Below are 22,156 nucleotides of genomic sequence, written 5' to 3' on the forward strand. Positions count from 1 at the left end.
ATTTCAGAGAGAGGAAAGGAGAGGGAGAGAGAGAGATAGAAACATCAATGATGAGTGCGTCATTGATCGGCTGCTTCCTGCACACCCCCCACTGGGGATGGAGCCCTCAACCCGGGCATGTGCCCTGACGGGGAATTGAACCTCGATCTCCTGGATCCTAGGTCGCTGCTCAACTGCTGAGCCACGCCTGGCCGGCCTCTCTCATTATTGATGTTTCTCTCTCTCTCTCTCCCCCTCTCCCTTCCTAACAACAACAACAACAAAATCCCATTGTATATATTTATCAGAAGATTTATAATATACAAACAAGATAAAGCTTAGGCAGTGAGTTGTTAGACTTCTGTCAGTATTTCAATTGATTGCATTCTTTTTTCTTTAACCCTCAACTGAGGATATTTTTTCCATTGCTTTTCAGGGAGAGTGGAAGTGGGAGAGGAGGGAGAGAGAGAGAGAAAGAGAAACAAACATTGATGTGAGAGAGACATGTCGATTGCCTCCCACATGTGCTCTGACTAGGGCCAGGGATTGAGCCCACAACCAAGGCATGTGCCCTTGGCCGGAATCGAACCTGGGACCCTTCAGTCTGAGGGCCCACCCTCTAACCACTGAGCCAAACTGGCTAGGGCTGATTGATTGCATTCTTAACAGAATACTTGGAAATGAAAGAATCATGTGTAAGGGTCTTAATGTGTTGCATACCCTTATATAGTTCAAAAAATTGCAGATTCTAAATGTAATCAGAGATTGACTATAAATGTAGTCCTGTTTCTGTCTTTGGGAAGAGAAGATTCTTATAGATGTATTATAGTGTGTTTTTTTAATAGCTGTTCTGTTAATATATTCACATCCTTATGTAAGTGGTACTCACTATATAATTTTGAAAGAGTGAAGATATTAGATACAAAAGCAAATCCTTAAGTTATATATAGCCATTAGCTGTAGGTGCTTTGAGCTTAAAACATTGTCATAATTTTTGAGGAGTTTGAAGTTATAAAAAAGTTAGCATACATTTGTTCTTTTCATTCTTGTTCTGTAGGATGTCAGTGGGGGAGGACCTGCTCGCTCTTACCCAGTGGGAGGTCTTTGTTATTATCTTTCTCCTCCGGAGTCCATGGGTGCCATATTTGAGGATCCTGTCCATGTTGTGGTTTATATCATCTTCATGCTGGGATCATGTGCATTCTTTTCTAAGACGTGGATAGAGGTATCTGGTTCCTCAGCCAAAGATGTAAGTATGTGGTTTATTTAAAAATAATTTATAAATTTTCGGTGTCAAATCTTAGTTACTTTTGTAATTTAAACTTTGATACATTAAAAATGACGTACTGTCACCCCCCAGGGAGTTAAAAATTGATTCCTGGTAGGTGAAACATTTATAGATTTTACAATGGTTTGTGACCCTCCAAAGCTCAACTCTACCTGACAAAATCTTATTCCTTAGTATTAATTTTTTTAAGGGAGGTGATAGTGAAAAAAGACTGAGAACGTTGATTTAGTTTATGGGTGACATGGTTGTGCAGAATTGTAGCCTCAGTCTCTTCATGTTTAATAGGAATGATATGACAGTACCTACTTCAGCGTTCTTGTATCTTACTTATTAGTGTGTGGAAAGCACTTCACATAGAACCTGGTAGAGAGTGAACAGTGAGATAGTAGTTTGATTTTAAAAGTTGTGTTTCTCTTGACAGGTAGCCAAACAGCTTAAAGAACAGCAAATGGTGATGAGGGGCCACAGAGATACCTCTATGGTTCATGAGCTTAATAGGTAAGGTCATTAGATTTCATCTTTGGGGGGTGGAGGGCAGGCACATATACTCAGCTTTTCAATCTTTAATTTCTTGCCAAATATTATTCTTTATTTGTTTAAAGTCATATTTGAAGCATTTCTACATCACAAAAAGGACCAAAATTTAACACAAATTTTATTGTTCTCTACATCAGAATGACAATTATTTTATTTGGAATTGTGTTCCCCTTCACAGTTCAGCGAAATGTTAAAGTATTGTAGATAGGAGGTTCTCATTGTTGGTTGGCTGTACATAAAATCACCTGGGAGCTTTTAAAAACTAATATCCCACCTCCAGGAATGGTGATTTATTTGGTGTGGAGTGGGTCCCAGGCATCAGTTTTTTGATAACAGCTTTATTGGTATAATTCACATACTTTGTAATTCACTCATTTGAAGTAGATGGTTTAGTGTTTATTTTTAAAAATTTTTTTAGTATATTCAGTGTGTAATCATTCCACTCTAATTTTGAAAACATTTCCACCGCTCAGAAAGAAACCTTGTACTCATTAGTTAATTCCCATTCCAACCCTGTTCTCCTGTCTCTCCAACCCCAGGCAACAACTTTTTACCCTGTCTCTAGATTTGCCTATTCTGGAAATTCCATACACATGGAATCATATATGTGATCTTTTATGAATAGCTTCTTTTACTTAGCATAGTGTTTTCAGAGTTCATCCATTAATAATATTCCATTGTGTGGGTAATACATTTATTTATCCATTTATCAGTTGATAGATATTTGTTTCCACTTTTTGGCCACCATGCTATTATGAACATACTTGTAGAAGGTTTGTGTGGACATATGTCTTCATTTTTCCAGCAGTGGAATTGTTGGGTCATATAGTAACTTTAACTTGGTGAGGAACTGCCAAATTATATTCCAGAGTGGCTGTACCTGTATGAAGGTTCCAATTGCCACACATCCTCTCCAGCACTAGTGTTTGTTTTTGATGAGCATATAGCCACCTAGTGGGTACGAAGTGGTATCTCATTGTGGTTTTGATTTGCTTTTCCTTGATGAGTTATGATGTTGGGCATCTTTTCTTGTGTTTATCAGCCATTTGTGTATTGTCTTTTGGAGAAATGTCTTTTAAATTCTTTTGCTCATTTTGAATTTTCTTATTGTTACTGAGTTGTAAGATTGTTTAAAAAATATTTTGGATGTCTCTGTGAGGTATGTTATTTGCAAGTATTTTGTCTCATTCTCTGAGTTGCCTTTTCACTTTATTGATGGTGCCCTTTGATGCACAAGTTTTAAATTTTGATGAAGTTTAATAGATCTGTCTTATCTTTGGATGCTTTTTTCTGCTTTTGGTGTTGTATCTAAGAAACCACTGCCTAACTCAAGGTCACAAAGATTTATTCTTTTTATCTTAGGAGTCTCAGCTCTTACATTTCAGTCTGTGATCCACTTTGAGCTAATTTTTGTGTTTGGTGAGAGGCAGATCCCTTGTTTTGCATGTGGATATCCAATTGTTACATAATTATTTGTTGAAAAGGCACTAGGATTTATATTTAAACTTTATTGAGAACATAGATTGTAGAGAACAGTATAATGAATCTGCATGTATCCAAATGTATCCAGCTTCAGTAGTTATTATTCTGTCGTTCTTGTTTCATTTACCATTTCCCCCAATCCATTTCCCCCCTCCTTCTTCCTGGAGTATTTTAAATACAATCCCATTATTTTTAACAGTTCTCCAGGTGATTCTAATGTGCAGCCAAGGTCGAGGTACTGTTGGAAGAGGATTATCCAGATCTTGTGACATAAATATGATATTTAGAAATCATTTTGAAATTTACTGTTCATCTAGAAGGGGGAGCTACAGGTTATCCATTTAAAAATAGTATTAAACATTTTACTACTTAAATCTAGTTGAGGATTCTAATCTGTCATCAGAATCATGTATTGCCTTTCTTGGCTATTTACTAGTTTCTCAAAATCAGGGAGTAAGTCATTCCCTTAGTCAGTTTTCATCAACATGTAAATGCTGTGGAGAACCCATCAGTACTGCAGACTGTTCCCTGTTGGATTAGATTCATCACACTTCAACATATTACTGCTTCTGTTGCCCCTTTTCAGCTCCCTCTGCTGCCTGACTTGGTTTTGTCTTCTAGGTATATCCCCACTGCAGCTGCATTCGGCGGTTTGTGCATTGGTGCCCTGTCAGTGTTGGCCGACTTCTTAGGGGCCATTGGCTCTGGCACTGGAATTCTGCTCGCAGTCACTATTATTTATCAGTATTTTGAAATATTTGTTAAGGAACAGGCGGAAGTAGGTGGGATGGGTGCTTTGTTTTTCTAAATGTTCCAGTACTTTTTTTGTGTGAAAGGAAAACATTTTGACACATTGTTTTTGTCAAATAATGCTGGCTTCCCTTTTCTCCCCTCATTTTTTTTCCAAGTGCTAACTGTCCCATTTCTGAAATGGGCACCGAGCTAAGCCTGTGTGCAGCATTAGTACCAGCTGCCTTAAAACCGAAGTTTACATTATTCGTTAGAAAACATACATGTAGTGTTGCCTGTGATGCTGGAAACCAATGTACCCGCCTTGCCGTGTTCAGTTTTGACGGTGAGGTAACGTGGATCAGTTTTGCACACAACATTCAAAACACTCACTATTCCCCCCACTTGTTTAAAAATAAATATAGTTCAGATTGCCACTTTTCAGTATTTTGGGCTTATCTATCTATATTTTAGATATAATTACTTTTTATACATTTTAAACTCATAGTATCCACGTTCCAACCCTCCCTTTCCATCCCTCCCCTTTTATTTGTCCCTTCTTAAAGCAGCCACTTAGCCCAGATGGGCAGAACCAAGCTTCTTCAAGCTTCTGTCACTAGAAAAACTGCTTATAATTATTACTGTTTTCCATTCCTCTTTCTTCCCAGTGACAGCACGGTTGGTGCTGTTATTACTGTATTGGCTATGCCTTCGAATTCTAAGTCACTTGAGAAAGCTCTTTCAAGATACTATGCCCCAGTTGTTTTTTTTAATCCCTAAAGCAGAGATCTAATTCTCAAGCAATGTCTGTAGTTCAGTGGGGGTGAACAATGAGTAATTCATGCTAGGAATCTGTGTACGTTGTTGTACTTGACAGCAGCAACATGAGTGTAAACAGTAGACAATAAACTTATTTAATACAACTGTTTCAGTTGTGTTGGAAAAATAAAAAAATGTGATATTAAATGCTTTGTGTAGGTTCATTGTACTAATACAGAAATCTATCCTGAGATGCCTATTGCAAGAGGCCAAATGTAATTAGTTTAGTGTATAATTCTAAAATATTGAGGGACAGTGACCAAGTTAAGGTTACTCAGTTATGGCACTAACATTTGCAAACAGGAAAACAGTGGTTTCAAATGGTATCCCATCCCCCATTTGAAATAGTAGCAGTTCTTTATCAAGAATTCATTTTTAAAATATGTGCTTTATTGTCCAAAAAGAGATCAGACTTAAGTTTTGAAAGGCTTCCTTTTCAGAAGTATGGTTTTCCATCATTCTTTGCCTTCTTAGTAAGTGCAGGAAGTATATCTTATTTAGCTTAGGATCACAAAGCCAAAGGCAGATAAAGTAAAAACAAGCAGGACTTCAAGGATGGTCAGCTGGTGAACATCTGAGGGCTGCAGACCAACCACAGAAATAGGGACCTAGTGTTATTATATCTGATTTTTTTCTCCAAGAGAAGGTAAAAAATATGGCTTTTAAAGGAAACCTTCAAGTTTTAAATTCTGACTAACAGTGCCAGTTGATGAAAACATCCAGATTGCAAATTCTCAACTAATTTCCAAAGCACAGCCTTTGATGTTTATAGGTAACATAAGTGGCATTAGGGTTATGTTCTAGGATTTAGCTGTCACTTCAACATTGCACTCTTAGGAGTAAAAAATGGAAAGGACAGTTATGGATTACGAATAACTCTGCATCAATAGTTAAGAGTACATTTCTCAGTTCCTGTGGGGAGTGGCTCAGGAAGAGCTAGTCTATTTGGAGAGACAGGTCTATGCTAGAGTCTATATGTTTTATATATGCCTTGTTTTTTGATTTTGAAGTAGGGTAGTAACAAGGGAAATTAGAGGACTTGGTCCTTGAGAGGGAAAAGGATTAAGATCTCTGGAGAATTATGATGCCCATGTTTAAAAATAAGGATTTTTAAAAAACATATCTTTATTGATTCCAGAGAGAGGAAGGGAGAGGGAGGGGGAGAGAGAGAGAGAGAGAGAGGAACATCAATGACAAGAGAGTCATTGATCAGCACGCCCCCGACTGGGGATCGAACCAGCAACCCGGGCATGTGCCCTGACCAGGAATCGAACCTTGATTGCCTGGATCCTAGGTCGACGCTCAACCTCTGAGCCACACCCGGCTGGGCAAAAATAAGGATTTTTTGAAAGGGGTTACAGGCACAAGGGAAGGCCACTATCAGAGCAAGTAGTTGGGGCTTAATTTTCACAGTATATATTGGGAGAGTAGACTTGATCTGTACAGTTCTCTGGTTCCAGAATTCTTTCCATCCTTAAGAAGTACAATAGATCTTAACATTTATGTTCATAAAAGTATCTCTGGAAAAGACAGTGAACCTGTAGACGAACTATATTGCAGCATTTTTGGCATTAGTACCCTGATTTTATCTGGTTCTGAGGGGTGTGGTTAACCCCTGGGTCCAGGGCTCTAATCATGACTTAGGGCTGGCCAATGAAAGCATCCTGAGAATTCTGTTGGGGGCTGAGCTGAAAAGGCAGTGATCCTGGAGCTGCTGGAGGCTGTAACAGTTAACGCAAGAGCCCCAGCTCAGTTAGGAGGTAAGGCGATGGCCCAGCAACCCTGGTAGACCTTTTGGATGACAGGCATTAGGCATGGCACGACCCAAAAACAATCCTATTTTTTCCTTTAAAGTAGTTTGCAGTGGGTTTCTGGTACTTGCTAACCTTGCTGGCTTCACTCATGCTTGAATACCAAGACAACCATGTGCCAAATTATATAAATCTTATTACCATGGATTTGGTATTTTACAAAAGTACTTTTTTGAGGCAAGGATAGGAAATGAGATTCTCAAATGTGTCCACATGCTTTAGAGTAGGGTGGGGAATCTTTTTCCTCCCAATAACCATTTGGATATTTGTAACATCATTCAAGGATCATACAAAATTATTGACTTAAAAATTAGTTATGTTAAAAAGCTCCTCGATTTACTGAATTTTGAGTCCCGACTGTGGTTGCCTTGGCAGGGCTAGACCAAGTGATTTCGTGGGCCATACGTTCCCCACCCCTGCTTTAGAGAGAAGGGCCTTGTATTTTCATTAGCCTCTTAAACCTTGTTATGGTGAATGGAGTTAACCATTTTTCATTACATAGAGCTGGTTTACCTTCAGTAGTAGTTAGGTTAGATATAATGACAATAGCTAAATGTAAACATTTGCTTAAGAATGTTACTCTATTGATTTTACATCCTCTGCTACGAAGATTAATTCCATACAGCAGATAATTCAATTAGGAGGGTCCCAGAAAGTCTCTATATAGGTTTCTTTTAAAGCTGTTTAAACAATTATATAGTAATTAGTTATTAGCATACTCAGCTAGAGTTTTATGTTGGGGGTTTGAGGGTGGGAATATGTCTTTATTGATTTCAGAGAGAGGAAGGGAGAGGGAGAGAGAGAGAGAAACATCAATGATGAGAGTCGTCATTGATTGGCTGTTCCTGCACACACCCTGACTGGGAATCGAACCTCAATCTCGTGGATCCTAGGTTGATGCTTAACTGCTGAGCCACGCCTTGCTGGGCAGTTGACCTAATTTAGAATTCAGTTCTCTTCTATAGAAATACCCTTATCTCTTGGACTAGATTGGATAACAAATGAAGTTAAAAAAAATGGATGAAACATGTTTGCATTTAAATGAAGGCTACAGCCTATCTATAATTATAATTCCATACCACCACATGCATTCTTTGTTGTTTTTATTATATGAAAAAGGTAATTTCAAATCTCCATTAAACTTAGCTGAATACAGAGTCTTAGTGAAGGCAGCCTTGTGGCCTCATTTACAAAAACATGGACACTTTCCTCTAGCCTTAAAATTTCAGGAAGGGCACTTCAAATGGCTTTGTGTTGGCATGTTTCAGCGCCAGAGCATAGGAATAGACCCTAGCATCCACCGTCAGGTGTTCTTCAGCTACCAGAGCTACAGGAAGCAAAGGATACAAGTTAGACAATGAAGTTAATAAAGGACAATACCCCTTATCGTTCAGTCAGTATTTACTGGGCAACTACTATGTGCCAGTCTCTATGCTCTAGATGCTGGTGATACAGTGGTGAACAAGATATTTTCTGCCTTCAAAGATCTTATTCTAGTGAAAGGATAAAGGATATAAAAGCAGGGTTACATTTCCAGCTCATTGAGACAAGAACAATAAAAAATTAAGAATAAATACAGAGGAGCACATATATCAGAGATGATGATTTTGTGTGTTAAAATAGCAAAGCTTTTTAGATCCATTTGTTCATTTAGAGCTCACTATTGGACTCTCCTACTATGAAGCTATATATATAGTGATGATTACTCAGTCGTTTACGTGCGTCTTTCCCACTGCTTAGGGGATACATATTTTGCACGTGCAAGTTAACTGTGTGCATGATAGGATTAGATTTCTAACAAGAATGAGATCTTGGGATCTTATTAAAAAGAGGTCTAATGAGAACTGTTTCACTCAGGGAGGTTATCAGACTTCAAATCTGTCTCTTGTTTTCCTAGCCATTTGTTTAGGAACAAGCCAAGACATTTTAATCCTCGAAGGCAGGGTTATATCCTCATCTGCATGCAGGTGCTTGGTAAGTCTTGAAAGCTTATTCCTTGTAGCAAACTGAACTCAAAAACCTTCCTTCCTACTTCTCAAATGTGATTTGTTGAATAAATGATTGATTACTGTCTTTTAATTCTAGTAAAGCTAGGAAAACTGACTCTTTTACCCCTCCCCCATCTAACTCTTTCTACCTTCCTCCCTCCTGCTCTTGCTCTGTATTTCCCCCTCTCCTACAGCCAGAAGGGAAGTTAAGTGAGGTAGAGGGAGAAGGAAAGAATTTTAAAAATAATTTTCTGATATTTTAAAAAAAAAAGCATGTAACATTTAAACACTATGTGTCAACATTATGCCATTTACTGTTACTCATGCTGCCTAGGGGCTATTGTTCCATATATGAGAAAAGCTTAGAGGGGCTATGAAACTTGTGATAACACATGGTCAGCTGATCCTCTAATCCAGTCAGATCTTCCAGACTCAAAGTTAAATCTTGCCTATAACTGACGGCCACGGCTTTCTCTGAGGAAATACCTAATAAATTATTGAGTCTTTTTAGTACGAGAATTTCTAAATTTGACTTTGAATCTGGGGGTGGCTTTTACTTTAGGTCTAGTTTTTAAAACAGCAAAATAGGAATGGAAACTTTCTAGGAATCTGAAATCACAGCAGTTTTTGAAAGATCTACTTTACTTTTCAAATTAGCAACAGACATTAGAAATAAAACTGTAAGCCACTGGTACTTAAGGGAGGAAGAAAGAGACTGCTCTCAAAGCTTCAGGTCAAATAGTGCTTTGAATTAATTTTTGAAATAAAAATTAAATGAGTGAATAGGCACCTGCCCAGCCTGCATAGAGGAGCTTCTTAAAAAACCTCGTCATATCTTCAGTACGGTATGTCCTGATGTACTTGTATCAAAGGACATCTGTCCGCATAACTTTATTTATTTATTTATTTTACAAAATCCCTAAGAGATGGGCTGGCCAGGAATTATACAATGTAACTACATGACCAGTAATTTACTAAGGGTCACACTGCTAGTTAGTATGGTTCATTATATTAGCACATTGCACTTAGCATATAGTAGATATCAATATTTATAGAAGGAATATTGTTCAGTTCTTTAACTTATACCCTGCACAAAGAACCATCTTACATACTAGCATATTTGAGAATCAGCTAAGTGATATCTATTTGTGCCTCTGCATTGCCATGGGTTAAAGATTTAGGGTACAGAATAGTTTGGGCTAATTAGTAGGAATACAATCTTGACTCTTCTATAGGAGGGAAAAAAAAGCCCCCCTGCTGAAAGCTTTCACTGTCATGGAATGTTCTCTTCATATTTTCAAACTCTATGCCACTGGAAAGGAAAATTATTATTGGCCAACTGCAGTTTTACAATAGCTTCTAAGCATTTGACTTTAAGGAGGAAGAATATAAAGAAACAGTTCTATTTAGTTCCCCTTTGCTGGGGATGGGGAGGGGGAAACTAGAGAAAGTTAGGTAATAATCTCAAGAAAGCTTACCTTCAAGTCTCTTCATCAGGTCATTCTTTGGTAAGGAAATTACTTCCACAAATTCTAAACAAACAAACTGCAAGTGAAAACAAAGCTAAAGAACAGGAGAGCCTACCAGAGCAACACAAAATGCCTGTAGCCATTATGACTACATTAAGCCATATACATGGTCAGCCATTGGGAGTTGAATAACATACCTCCATCTCCTGAAAATAAACAGAAGGGGAAAATTTTAGTAAGGTCTGTAGTGGTAAAACATTGGAAGACTTTTGTGCAAGACAAATAAAAAAGGTGTCAAGGTGCTCAACATGCTCTCTGGCCCGGGAGCCAGAAGGAGTGGGATTGAGAGGAAACTAAAGTGAAAGAGTTGGAGCAGTAGGAAGGCGCAACACCAGGTTTGTTCCCTTCCACGGCCTGGGGGCGGGGGTAAAGAAACGCATGCTTGCCTGGGACCTGCAAATTTGATAGTGGTCCCTGGAAGGTGGAGGTGGGGGTGGGTGCCTGTCAACTTTAGGGAGGGGGGGGATATTTTCTAATTGCTTAAGGTGCTGGAAACCTTACCCATCCCACTTCCACTTTTTTTTTGCTGTTGTCAATCCTCATCTGAGAATATTTTTTTCATTAATTTTTTGAGTGAGAAATATTGATGAGAGACACGTGGATTGGTTGCCTCTCGCATGCACCCTGGCTGGGGATTGAACCTGCAACCCCGACGCTCTATCCACTGAGCACACAGGCCGAGGCCTTCCACCTTTTTTAAACCTCACTTCTCTACACACTCTGCATTGAGTGCTAACTCAAATCTGTAGGTCTTTAAAAATAAAAAGGCCAGAAGAATTTAACAGAAACCTGGGTCACAAAATTTACCATTTTAACCAGTTTTAAAGGTATAATATAGTGGCATTAAATAGATTCACACTGTTGTGCAAACATCAGTACTATCCATCTCTAGAACTTTTTTATCATCCCAGGCGGAAACTTGGTACCCATGAAACACTAACTTCCCCGTCCTTGTTGACCTCTACTTTGTTTTCTGTCTCTATGAATTCTCTGACTTTTAGGTATCTCATATTAGTGAAATCACAATATTTGCCCTTCTAGTCTGGTTTTTTTCACTTAGCACAATGTTTACCAAGGTTTGTCCAAGCTATAGCATGTATCAGCATGTTTTATTCTTTTATGGCTGAATGTTATTCCACTATACGAATGTACCACATTTTGTTCATTTATCTGTTAATGGACACTTGGATTGTTTCCACCTTTTGGATACTATGAAACCTGTATGAACATTGGTGGTGTATAAGTTATTTGTTTGAGCCCCTGCTTTCAATTCCTAGGAGTATAATTGGGTATATACCTAGGAGTGTAATTGCCAGGTCATGTGGTGTTTCTATGTTTAACTCTCTGAGGAAGTACCACACTCTTTCCACAGCATTTATATGTGTATTTGCAAGTTTAAAAATTGAGCATTGAAAATTAGCTGCAATGAGATACCAAAACATTTAGGAACAACTAGAGGATGACAAATGAAAGACTATAGCTCTCATTCATGATTTCTTGAATCAATACCTCTTTTAAGGGGGTGGTGAGGAGATGGAACTGACAGAAGCATTAAAGCTTCTAATTCCAAACTGAAGAAACACAGAGCAAAGAATTTATTAAAAGCTTTCCTAAATAACGAAACTCAAGAAGAGTTAATAAGCCGCTGTCCCGTAACAATTACTTATGCCATTCCAATAAATATGAAGACAGAAATCAGTGATTTTGATGATTTTCATTATTTACTACTTAGTCCTATAGCTAATATTACTAAGTGAGAATAAACTTCATACGGAAATATGGAAATGTGTAATTTAACATCTTACATAAAGAAACCATAAAAATCAAAGAAGGGGTAAAAAGAAAAATGCGAAAACACACAAGATTATGAAAATAGACAAGAGTACTAATGAAACATCTACAAAAGACGATTATTCTTTTGACCAATCAAAAATCAATCTGGTAACTAGAAGTTTACAGGTATTTAATGCAATTAATCTACCTTCAACATAGCCAGTGCTCACTTACCTGGCTTTGGCTTAGGTCTTACATTTTCAGCCTCATCTCCATTAATAGTTACTGTCACGATGTGTGTGGTACAATTTGACAAACCTGGATCCATACATATAGCTATGGAGAGAAGCAACATGTCATCTTTACAGACACCAGTCAGATGTCATGTTTCATGACTTAAATGTCCTAGGAAGAAGACTGGTCTCATAATTCCTTTAACAAAGAATTTATGCAGGAAAACTAATTTATTTTAGTCACTTAGTATATGCTGTAAGACTGCAGAGCATATAAGTAGTTAGTATTCATATTTTCCCCAGAGTTCCTCAATAAAGTTTGGTAAGTCTAAGGGGTTAGATGGTGCTACTGACATGTTGTAAATCTTTTCACTACATCGAGAAAAAAAATCTCTAGAGGAGCATGGCAGACAGATAAGGTGCGTATGTAATAAAGTTCGGAATGTGACAAACTCTGGAAGGCAACACAATTTCCTAATTCTTTTCCAGCTTCAGGTCCTTCCTGTTCAAACTTGCTTTCATTTGGAGGGGAAGGGAAGTTCACATGTAGATGGTACTCAAATTATGATTTCTCTTCAGTGAATTAGCTGACGAAATAAAAGCCATCTGAATTCTGGCCATAAAGAACACCCAAAGAATCAATCCTTGTATACACAGAAGAGTCTACTGCATGGCTAATTTTCAGAAGTTTGCCCCCAAGTACACACCACACCTGGAAAGCAATACAAACCTGGAGAACATTCAGCAACATCACCTTTATAGCCAGTTTCTTCCTCCAGCTCTCGCAGAGCAGCTGCTTCTGGGCTTTCGTTGTCATCTATGAGACCTGAAAGTCCAAATCATTTGTGAGATGGGAGAGGGAAATCCAATTTTATTTTAACCTCTCCTAACAGCTTCTGCTGACCTAAATTACAAGAATCAGAGGATTGTAAAAATAAGTCTTACAGATAAAAACTGAGGTTTGGAACTTTCATAGAAAAAAAGAGGGCAAAAGCATGAAACCCGAGGCAGATTAAGTTGGTTCTCACAGCCCTCATCTGTTCTCTTACTGAGACCTAGTTGTTGTCATGAGCATCTCAGCACTAATGTTCCACAGCATAGACAGCACTGCTCTGTGAGGACAAGTGGCTTGGTGGTGGCTGACCGGTCCAGGTTTTGGACCTAACTCTGTGACTACAGCACAAAAGAAGACTGTTACTTTTTTTGTTTCCTCTTATGTAAGATGGGGACAGTTGTTGCCTATCTTGCCTTCCTCCCTCACAGAACAATACTGAGACCCTGTAGTGAAATGCCGAGAAGATCACTTCTGAGGGAGAAGAACAGAAAGGACAGAACTGAAGGCTGGTGGACTTTAGGTAACTACCATGGTCACTTTGAGGAATAAGAGAGAGGTTAAGTGGGAGGAGGATAGTAGCAACTCTGAGTCATTTTCCTGAAAGGAATAAAAATTGCAAAAAGAAAGGTGAGATATAGGCTACTCTATTAATTTCTGCAGTGAAACGGCAAGTAAGTGAGAAAGAAAATAAAGCTGTTAATTATACATTACAGTATGGGATGGTGTTTAAAAATATAAACATTAAACCACTAATGATAAATGAGGTCTAATCTCTTCTGATGAAACAACCCAATTAAGTCCTATAATACACTGCGTGAGTTCCAGATAGCTTATTGTGCAACTGAAAAAAATATTTTAGTGGAAATTAAGGTAATTTACTTGGCCTATATACATACAGAAGGGTCAAGATATCTTTTCCATTTATAGTTTTTGGAGTCTGGCCTAGTTATTACTGTAAATTTCTTGTCAGAGGCAGATCGCTAGTGATAGAAGATGAAGTAAATAGACAAATTAGTGAAAAGCAATTACTAAGAGGCTAGAAAGGATGTGGGAACAAGGAGGGCAGGTGGCTTGGAAAGGTGAGCTGTGACACCATGCCTTCCATCGCCTCTATGGGTGACTGGACCAGGAGAGTGGCTGGAGGTGGTGCTTCACTACAGAAATGGTTTTGTTGAACTTAAAAGCACATGGACAGATATAAAGTTGTTAAATGTCTAAACCCTGCAGTATTGAGGCTCCACCCTGGCTCAGTCCAACAGGTCTCAAGAAGCAGTTCTGTTCCCTGTGTTTAGTGACTCACCTGCAGGGAATTCCAGGCAGTAGCTTCCCATGGGTGGGCGGAACTGTTTGACCAGAACGATACATTCATAATGAAGAGTTCTTTGCAGCACTGGGATAATTGTCACACCTGTCACCAAGAAATAAAACAAAGAAGTCTAATGAAAGGTCAGTCATGCCAGCAATCTGTTTCTAGCAATCTAACTAAAATCCCATATTTTAAAAAATGCTGCATCTGAAATTTACCTTATCTTTGCCATTAGCAATAGCGAGTGAAAAGCTACAGTACTGGCAGTTAACTTGGAAGTTATTCTCACTTAAAAATGTAATTAAAGAGTTGCCCTGGCCAGTGTTGCTCAGTGGTGAGAGCATCGTTCCACCCACCAAAGGGTCACGGGTTTGATTTCTGGTCAGGGCACATACCCAGGTTATGGGTTCGATCCCTAGTTGGGAAGTGTGTGTGAGGCAACTGATAGATGTTTCTCTTTCACATTGATGTTCCTCTGTCTCCCTCTTCCTTCCTCTCTAGAGTCAATGAGAAACATCTTGGGTGAGGATTAAACAAATGTAATTAAAGAAAAAGTAATCACACTTCCATATTATTTATAAATCAAGTGAGTTACTTGGCCTTAAAACAAAAACAAAACCCCACTGGGTTCTAGAAAACACGAACTGCCCAAGAGGAGTACTCCCCCGCCACTTTCCCAGCAGGGAGAAACAGCACTGTGAGGCTATTCTGTTTGCTTCAAGTAAAAAACAGAACAGAATGTAAAAATAAAAGGGAAAAACAAAAAAGACGTATTCTCCAACTTCCCCTAGACCAGAGGTGAGTGTCAGGATTGTTTCTGAGACCTTTGCAGTCAAACTTTTCACTCTTGGAAGGGAACATGAATAGAATGAATAGTCATTTCCTAATTCCATTTCCTCATCAACTCTAAACCACATGGTTGAGAGTGTGAAGCAGTGCAAATAAGTTTTCCAAACTAAAGGTTGTCACCCAGAGCCTTTGAACAGAATACGAAGGATTTCTACGAGTCATAACATATCTAGACACAGTATGTAACTTCAAAATTGACTGACTTGTGTCTGGTTATAAATATTAGTACATCTTCCCCTCAAAAACACTGTTTGGAGCTTAGATAACAAGAGCCAGAAGTTGTTTATAAAAAAAGCTTGATATAGTTAACACAGCATTGCAAAAAGTAATACTAGATTTAAAGATAAAAGATCGTAATTGAAGATAACTACCCTGAGATCTTGGTGACAGTAAAAAAAGAAAAGAAAAACAAAACAAACCCTCTTGAACCTAGCCTACTGCAGTAATGTGTGGTAACTTCTCTTAGGAAGAGTTACAGTAGGTGTGCACTCATACCATCAGCTGACTGTCCTTTCCTGGTTGTACGTTTCACAGTTTCCCAAGTTCTGTTTAGGCAGAGAAGAAAAAAAAAAAATCATTAGCGCTAAAGAGGAGAATGTTCTTAGGTGTTGTGTATACAGCAAGAACTTGACAAATGCAAAGCATGCAAATGTACAACTGGTCAACAAGACCACAGCAATAAAGATATGTACTTTTTTAAAAGCCAATTGTGCTATCTTACAACTTCTGAAAATTACTAAAGAGAACCTGCCACCAGACATTTAGCTTCTGGGTGCTGTCACTTGAGCTGCCTTTCAAAGCAATGCTCAAAATACTTTAGTTTGGATCATAAATCTACAGGGGAGCAGCGCAGCTGGTGACGACAGCTTTCAAAGCTGTTAAGCAGCGTGTGCACAATAAGCCCTTATGAAAAAAAAGGTACTCCGCATAATGAGAACTAATGAGCTGGTTATTTATGCAACTTATATTTTAAAATGTGTGATCTAAAATGCACAATTTAAGAAAGCAGGACCTTTCCATTTATTAACTGAGGAATTCTTAAATTTAGGAGAGTGCTCTGTTGTGCGTGTGTGACATCTTATTGGAGGGGAAAATGAGGTAACAGCAGGCTCCTGTTCCTGTTTATGGCTTTATTCCTGATTAGCTATTTGTTTCAGAGGAACACTGTAGTGAAAATCCAGTTATTGGAACAATCATGTTGTTTGCAGGGAGAAGGGCATATGAGAGAAATTCCCCCTTCACTCTCATTCCTTAAATAGAAAAAAGCAGTGGTAAGAGATGGGAGTGAAGAAGGAAATGACTTTGGATCTAAGAGAAGACATCTGAGTGGCTCTGGGGATTGGCATAAGAAAGGCAACAACATTGTCTCCCTACAGTAACTGAGTATAAGATGTGTTACTTGGAGAAACCCTCATACTATTTATCTGGTATGAGATTTGGATCTTACCACATTTCTATTTTGAAAAAATTCAGATATTTAATCTAGCTTTAAAAAAAACACCTTTCTATAAACTGTGGATCTTTCAGTACTGTACTCAAATTCTACACGGCAAATATGTCAAATTAACCTATGAAAATCAGACTACTATGACAACTCAGAGCTGCCCAACATTCCTGTTAGTAGCAAGAAGCCAACCAACAAGCAATTCTGATAAGTCAGTAATACAGATTGCAAGAGACAAAACACCTTTTGGGATAGCTTTCTCTGCTGCATCTTAAGGTTAGTCCTAAAGACTGAAGAAGACAGTGCTGGAAAAAGCACTGAAGGTCCCATCCCAGATACACTAGGAATAAGGGAGAAAGAGTAGCATCATTATAGTGGTTAAGATGATATAAATAAGCAGTAATGAGCCATCAACTATGAGCAATAAAATATAAATGCAACTATAAGAAACACTAGAACAAGAATGCCCCATGAAAGCTCTAATCTCTTAAAGGGACTCTCAGAGATGGACATTGGGTTGAGTCAGAAAATCTTAGTCTCCACTTACCTACTAGCTAACCCATAGCCATGACCTTCTTGAGACTGTTTTCTCATTTGTAAAACTATGAAATTAAGAGCATGTTATTTCACAAGCCTTTTGTAGCTTTAGAATTCTGATTCTAGTTAAAGTTACTCCAGTTTTTAGTCTTTGTTATAGGAAAGCCCATTTTGCTTTCTTCCCTCATCAACCAATACAAAAGGTTGGAAGGGCCACAAGAGGAAGACTTCTGTAAAAGGGCATAATGCCAGCATACTTTTACATTTCTAAAATTCATGCCATAGCCTCTTCCATGAATAAGACAGTGAAACAAAGGATTCTCTAGCTGCTACTTTTATCCTCATGTACATGCTTTTATGTTAGGTAATAGATAAAACATTTTCTAAATTTATAAATTGTGGCCTGCTGCAAAATGCAGAGCTTCATTCTCCTGAGCTTCACATTCTGTATGAAATGTCAGTGCTTCATGGAAAGCCTCTTTGGAGGCCACAAGGAAGACCTGTGTGAGGAAGACTGAAGGTGAACATGCTGTCCGTAGGCAATGTAAGTGTGGCAGTTTGGTAGACTTTAGAGCCGGCTCCCAAACTACTGAAGCAGACTCTCTGTAGTCACTGAGACCTAATGAGTATTTTGAAAATAATCCCTGAATGATTCTGCTACACATCCCCAGTTATGATGCTGGAAGGGAGGAAGAGTGAGGTGAAGAGATGAGCCGGTGCAAACCAACACATGACTGACTAGTGTTAAGGGTTTTATTGGGTGTTACAAACTTAAACAACTTTATAGGGAAGAGAACCAAACGATACCACTGTAAATTGGGTTCTAATCTGTCTATAGTTTCACAAATATAAGTACATTGGAACATACTGTGCTCCTTAAGGTTTAGGCCTTCCCATATTTCTGAATCCCCTACTTTGTTCATATTTAGTTCTATACATCAAACTTACTTCAAATAATAGGTAATATACTCTTCAACTGTGTTGTTGGATTGTAGTGTGCTTAGTTTTCTTTTGGGTTTTATTTTAACAGTGCTGTGTATTTCTTAATGTTTCACACAGCTCTCCAACATTGGGCCTTATTAATATTTTTGTTAGTTTAATAGATATAATAAAAAATTGTTTAAATTACTGGCAAGTCCATGTACTTTTGCGCTGATGATAGATGTATTTCCTCACAAAGAAACTCTATTCTTATTTGATCACTTAAGTGGAGTTAAAAAAAAATTATTGATTTTTAGAGAAAGAGGGAGAGGAAGAGAGAGAGCAGAACACTGATCAGCTGCCCCCTCTACACCCCCTACCTGAGCATGTGCCCTGACTGGGAATCAGACCAGCAGCTTTTCAGTGCACGGGCTGATGCCTAACCCACTGAGCCATGCCGGCCAGGACTTAAATGGGATTTTTATATTAATTTATATCATATAATCTATATACTAAATTTAGTTAATTTTTGTATTTTCTCATTCTGTTTTATTTTTACATTTCACAAAGTAAATGCTTAATCTATTTTAATACATTTTTTTCTGATACTTATAAAAAATTACTAAACAGAAAATCTGAAAAAGAAAAAAAGGTTAATCATACAGCTGCCATTAATATTTTTCTAGTTTTCCTTCTGGCCTTTTTATTTTTTTAAAGATTTTTAGAGAGAGAGGGAGAGCAGAGAGAGAAACATCAGTGTGAGAGTGGAACATAGATTAGCTGCCTCCTGCACACCCCCTACTGGGGATGGAGCCCTCAGCTCATTTGCCCTGACCTGGAATTGAACTGGCGACCTCTCCATGTAGGGAGGACACCCAACCAGCTGAGCCACACCTGCCAGAGCTCCAGCGTTTCTTACACATTATTTGGCAGAGTTTAAAAAGCATATATACAATTTCCTATTTTGTTATCAATTTACTAATTTTTCTCATTTGCTGGGTTGTCTTCATAATCTGCTTTGTGGATAGATGCATAGATTTTATGAATACACTAAAACAATTATTCCCCTATTTTTAGAATGTTTAGGTTGCTTTCAACTTTTTAAAAAATATTGATGAACATTTTTCAGGCATAAATTTGATTCCAAATAATTTTCTTAGCACACTCTTAGATTCCACAGTGACCTGGCTCCAGACAGCTCTGCTCCCAACCATATTTTTATGGCAATTGGTACATATTGTGAAATGCTTTACAGAACGTTTTTTTCCAATTTACATTTCTATGAACAAGGTTTAAGCATGTAACTTTTACCTCAAACACAGTGTTTCCTCTTTAATTCTAATTTAGAGATTAGAATTGGTTTAATTAGAAGGAAGGAACCTGTATTGTTAACTGTTTTGCTGCTTTATCAGCTTAAATTAGGCTTGTCCCAAAAGTTTAAGTTCATACTAATCTACTTGGGGAGAATGGTGTTAAAATAGCTTCCTCACTAGTTGTAACAAATGTACAATATAATTTTATTCTAACAATGGGAAAATAGCTAAATTAGATTATTTAAGATAGAGTTTATAATGAGGAAAATACCAAAGTTTATGCCAAACACTAAATAGAGAATTTGAGAACTCCCAATACTGAGCATTTTATAAAAGAAAAATATATAGTTTACCTTGTTTTACCAGTAGGATCCATGTAAGTTGTTTTTTCAAACTTGACCCATTTTCCTTCTGCAATTAACTAAAAGGAGATGAAATGATAGATAAATTGGGAAGCTTTCAAACTGAGTTGTATTTTATTAGAAGAGTTTTTTTCTTTTCACGTTTTCTCTGTATGGCCCTCCCAATTATTACATTTTCCTTCTAATAATTTTTGTGCAAGTTTCCAGTTGAGAGTATTAAACATTCTTTTCGTGAAAGGTGGTTCTGCTTCTATTTGGAGTTTTGGAGGTATTACTGAGAGGTGAAAAGAAATGACAGTCGAAAACTCTTGGGGGTAGGAGGGAGGGAAGACTGGAAGGGAGCAAAAAGGAGTGAGGGGTTCTCTAGGATGTGCCTTATATTCTGGTCTCTGATCTGAGTGCTAGTCACATAGGTATGTGTGTTTAGTATGTGAACATATCAGCGGCATTTTACTTTCAGTGACTACACGACAAAGTTGACTGTGGGGAAACCATGTCCAATGACTGGATTTCTAATGACACATGAGTTTCCCACCCAGTCTGAGTGGCGCCCTCAGCACCATTCTGCCTAGACACTGAGGAGTTTAGGTTCCCAGGACTAACTTACCCATGGCATTGTACTGTACTAACAGGAAAGTGTCGCTGTGTACATAAAGCAGTAGATGCTTCTGACTATCCTGTCTTTCACTTTTTCCTTTAATCCTCACCCAAGAATATGTGTGTTGATTTTAGAGAGAAGGGGGAAAGAGAGAGAGAGACAGAGAGAAACCTATTTGGTATACAGGATGACACTCAACCAACCGAGCCCCTAGGACAGCTTGGCCTGCCTTTCACTTCTTACCAGAAGCAACCTACCAATTACCAGCAGGTCTATTCACAAATAACATGGAGAAAGTTTTATTTTATAGATTTATTTTTTTAACAGGAAAATAGCCTGAATGTTGCACATTATTCTCAAATACACAATTACAATAATGTCACACATCCCTATATGATTTTCTTTTTATGTATTATACTTTTTAAATAAAGTATACAGAGGGAGGGACATACAATATGTAATAGGATAGTTCTACAGAATAACTTATATTATGTCCTTATAAAAATCTGTATCTCTTTAAAATATTTAACTGAAACACCCATTTTTTTTAGCTTTGCTTAATCAAAATTTTTTTAAGAATTAAAATAGGTTGTAACCAATGCCAGTATATAACAGTGACTACAATTTCATTTTTCTCTTTATACATTTTATCATATTCACTTGACCAAACCCTTAAATACCTTTTAAAGGTTTCAATATTATGCTTTAAAAAGAACTGTATGATTCCAGACTATGTAAGAGAAATATAAAGTGTGTAAAATGCTGTCTTCTTTATCTTTCAGTATATTTAAAAATATGTAGATGACCAATTATATTTTCTGTATTAATTTTACAAGATGCTTTAAAATTAATAAATTTCCACTTTTAAATGTGTTTTGCATTACCTTTGGGAGAAATTAAAAAATAAGGGAGATTTTAAAGGTTCTCATGAAAAAACATAGACCTTTCAAGAATAAAATGAATCAAACAATTTTAACTTTTTTTAAAAATTAAAATTAAAAAAGCATGTTATGGAGGCCAAGAGGGCACAGGAACTCCCACTGGGACAGGCTCATGCTTTGTTTTTTCTTTTTCTAAAAATATATTCTTACTGATTTCAGAGGGGAAGGGAAGCAGAGAGAGAAAAAATCAGTGATGAGGGAGTCATTGATCAGTTGCTTCCTGTGTGCTCCCTGCTGGGGATTGAGCCTGAAACCTGGGCATGTGGCTGGACAGGGAATCGAACAGTGACCTCCTGGTTCATAGGTCGACGCTAAACCACTGAGCCACACTGGCAGGGCCATGCTTTGGTTTTGACTGGCATTCAGGTTGGAGTTCATGCCAGCTTAAAGTACTTGATTTAGAACTGGACTAAATCAATTCAGCACTTCAAAGGCTTGCCAAACACCAAATATTTCGATCTCACCCTATAAACACTTGAATACAGATATCAATGGCAAAGGGAAAGATGAAAGGTAAAACCCTAAAAGCACAAAGAGGATGGAGCACTGTAATCTAGTGGCCAGGGAGCTATCGAGTGGGAAGAAAAGTCCTAAACCCATGACATGCTAGGTACTCATGTGCTGACAGCCAACTGAAGCACCCCCAAACTGTCTTCTGTTCTCCAAAACTTATTTTAACATAAATGCTAATGAACTGAGCCCTTTTTATGAATTTATGACTGAGGTAGAACTGTATGTTTAAAAAAAGTCAGTTCTCAAAGAAAAACAAAATGGTGCAAGACTTGGTGATATTCCAAGTAAGGCCTCAAGATTCTCCTCATGCACTTAAAACATACCTTTATCTTATGTTCTTATCAAAGCTAGTTTTTGAAAGTTTCCTAA

General features: G+C 37.8%; 2 protein-coding genes across 12 annotated transcripts in view; one reads left to right on the top strand and one right to left on the bottom strand.

Moving 5' to 3' along the window:
• SEC61A2 (SEC61 translocon subunit alpha 2) overlaps nt 1–4,978 on the top strand; it is a 28,323-nt gene extending 23,345 nt beyond the window's left edge. The window contains exons 10-12 of the mRNA XM_081127977.1: nt 1,037–1,228; nt 1,689–1,765; nt 3,908–4,978. Of these exons, the coding sequence (XP_080984103.1) occupies nt 1,037–1,228; nt 1,689–1,765; nt 3,908–4,094 (456 nt within the window). The 3' untranslated portion in view covers nt 4,095–4,978. The remainder of the gene's footprint in view (nt 1–1,036; nt 1,229–1,688; nt 1,766–3,907) is intronic.
• Nucleotides 4,979–7,679: 2,701 nt separating this feature from the next.
• NUDT5 (nudix hydrolase 5) overlaps nt 7,680–22,156 on the bottom strand; it is a gene marked incomplete at its 3' end in the record, with an annotated part of 32,489 nt that continues 18,012 nt past the window's right edge. For 4 of the 11 annotated variants that reach the window (XM_081128003.1, XM_081128008.1, XM_081128006.1 and 1 more), the window contains 7 exons: nt 19,727–19,794; nt 15,654–15,703; nt 14,304–14,411; nt 12,899–12,994; nt 12,170–12,271; nt 10,112–10,165; nt 7,770–7,972 (listed from right to left, as the gene is read on the bottom strand). In XM_081128003.1, the coding sequence (XP_080984129.1) occupies nt 7,863–7,972; nt 10,112–10,165; nt 12,170–12,271; nt 12,899–12,994; nt 14,304–14,411; nt 15,654–15,703; nt 19,727–19,794 (588 nt within the window). Of the gene's footprint in view, nt 7,973–10,111; nt 10,309–12,161; nt 12,272–12,898; nt 12,995–14,303; nt 14,412–15,653; nt 15,704–16,843; nt 16,943–19,726; nt 19,795–22,156 lie in introns of those variants that run through there. The other 7 variants (XM_081128013.1, XM_081128012.1, XM_081128005.1 and 4 more) reach the window with 6 other exon arrangements.

Source organism: Miniopterus schreibersii (genome assembly GCF_964146895.1).
Source record: "Miniopterus schreibersii genome assembly, chromosome: 1".
NCBI lineage: Eukaryota > Metazoa > Chordata > Mammalia > Chiroptera > Miniopteridae > Miniopterus > Miniopterus schreibersii.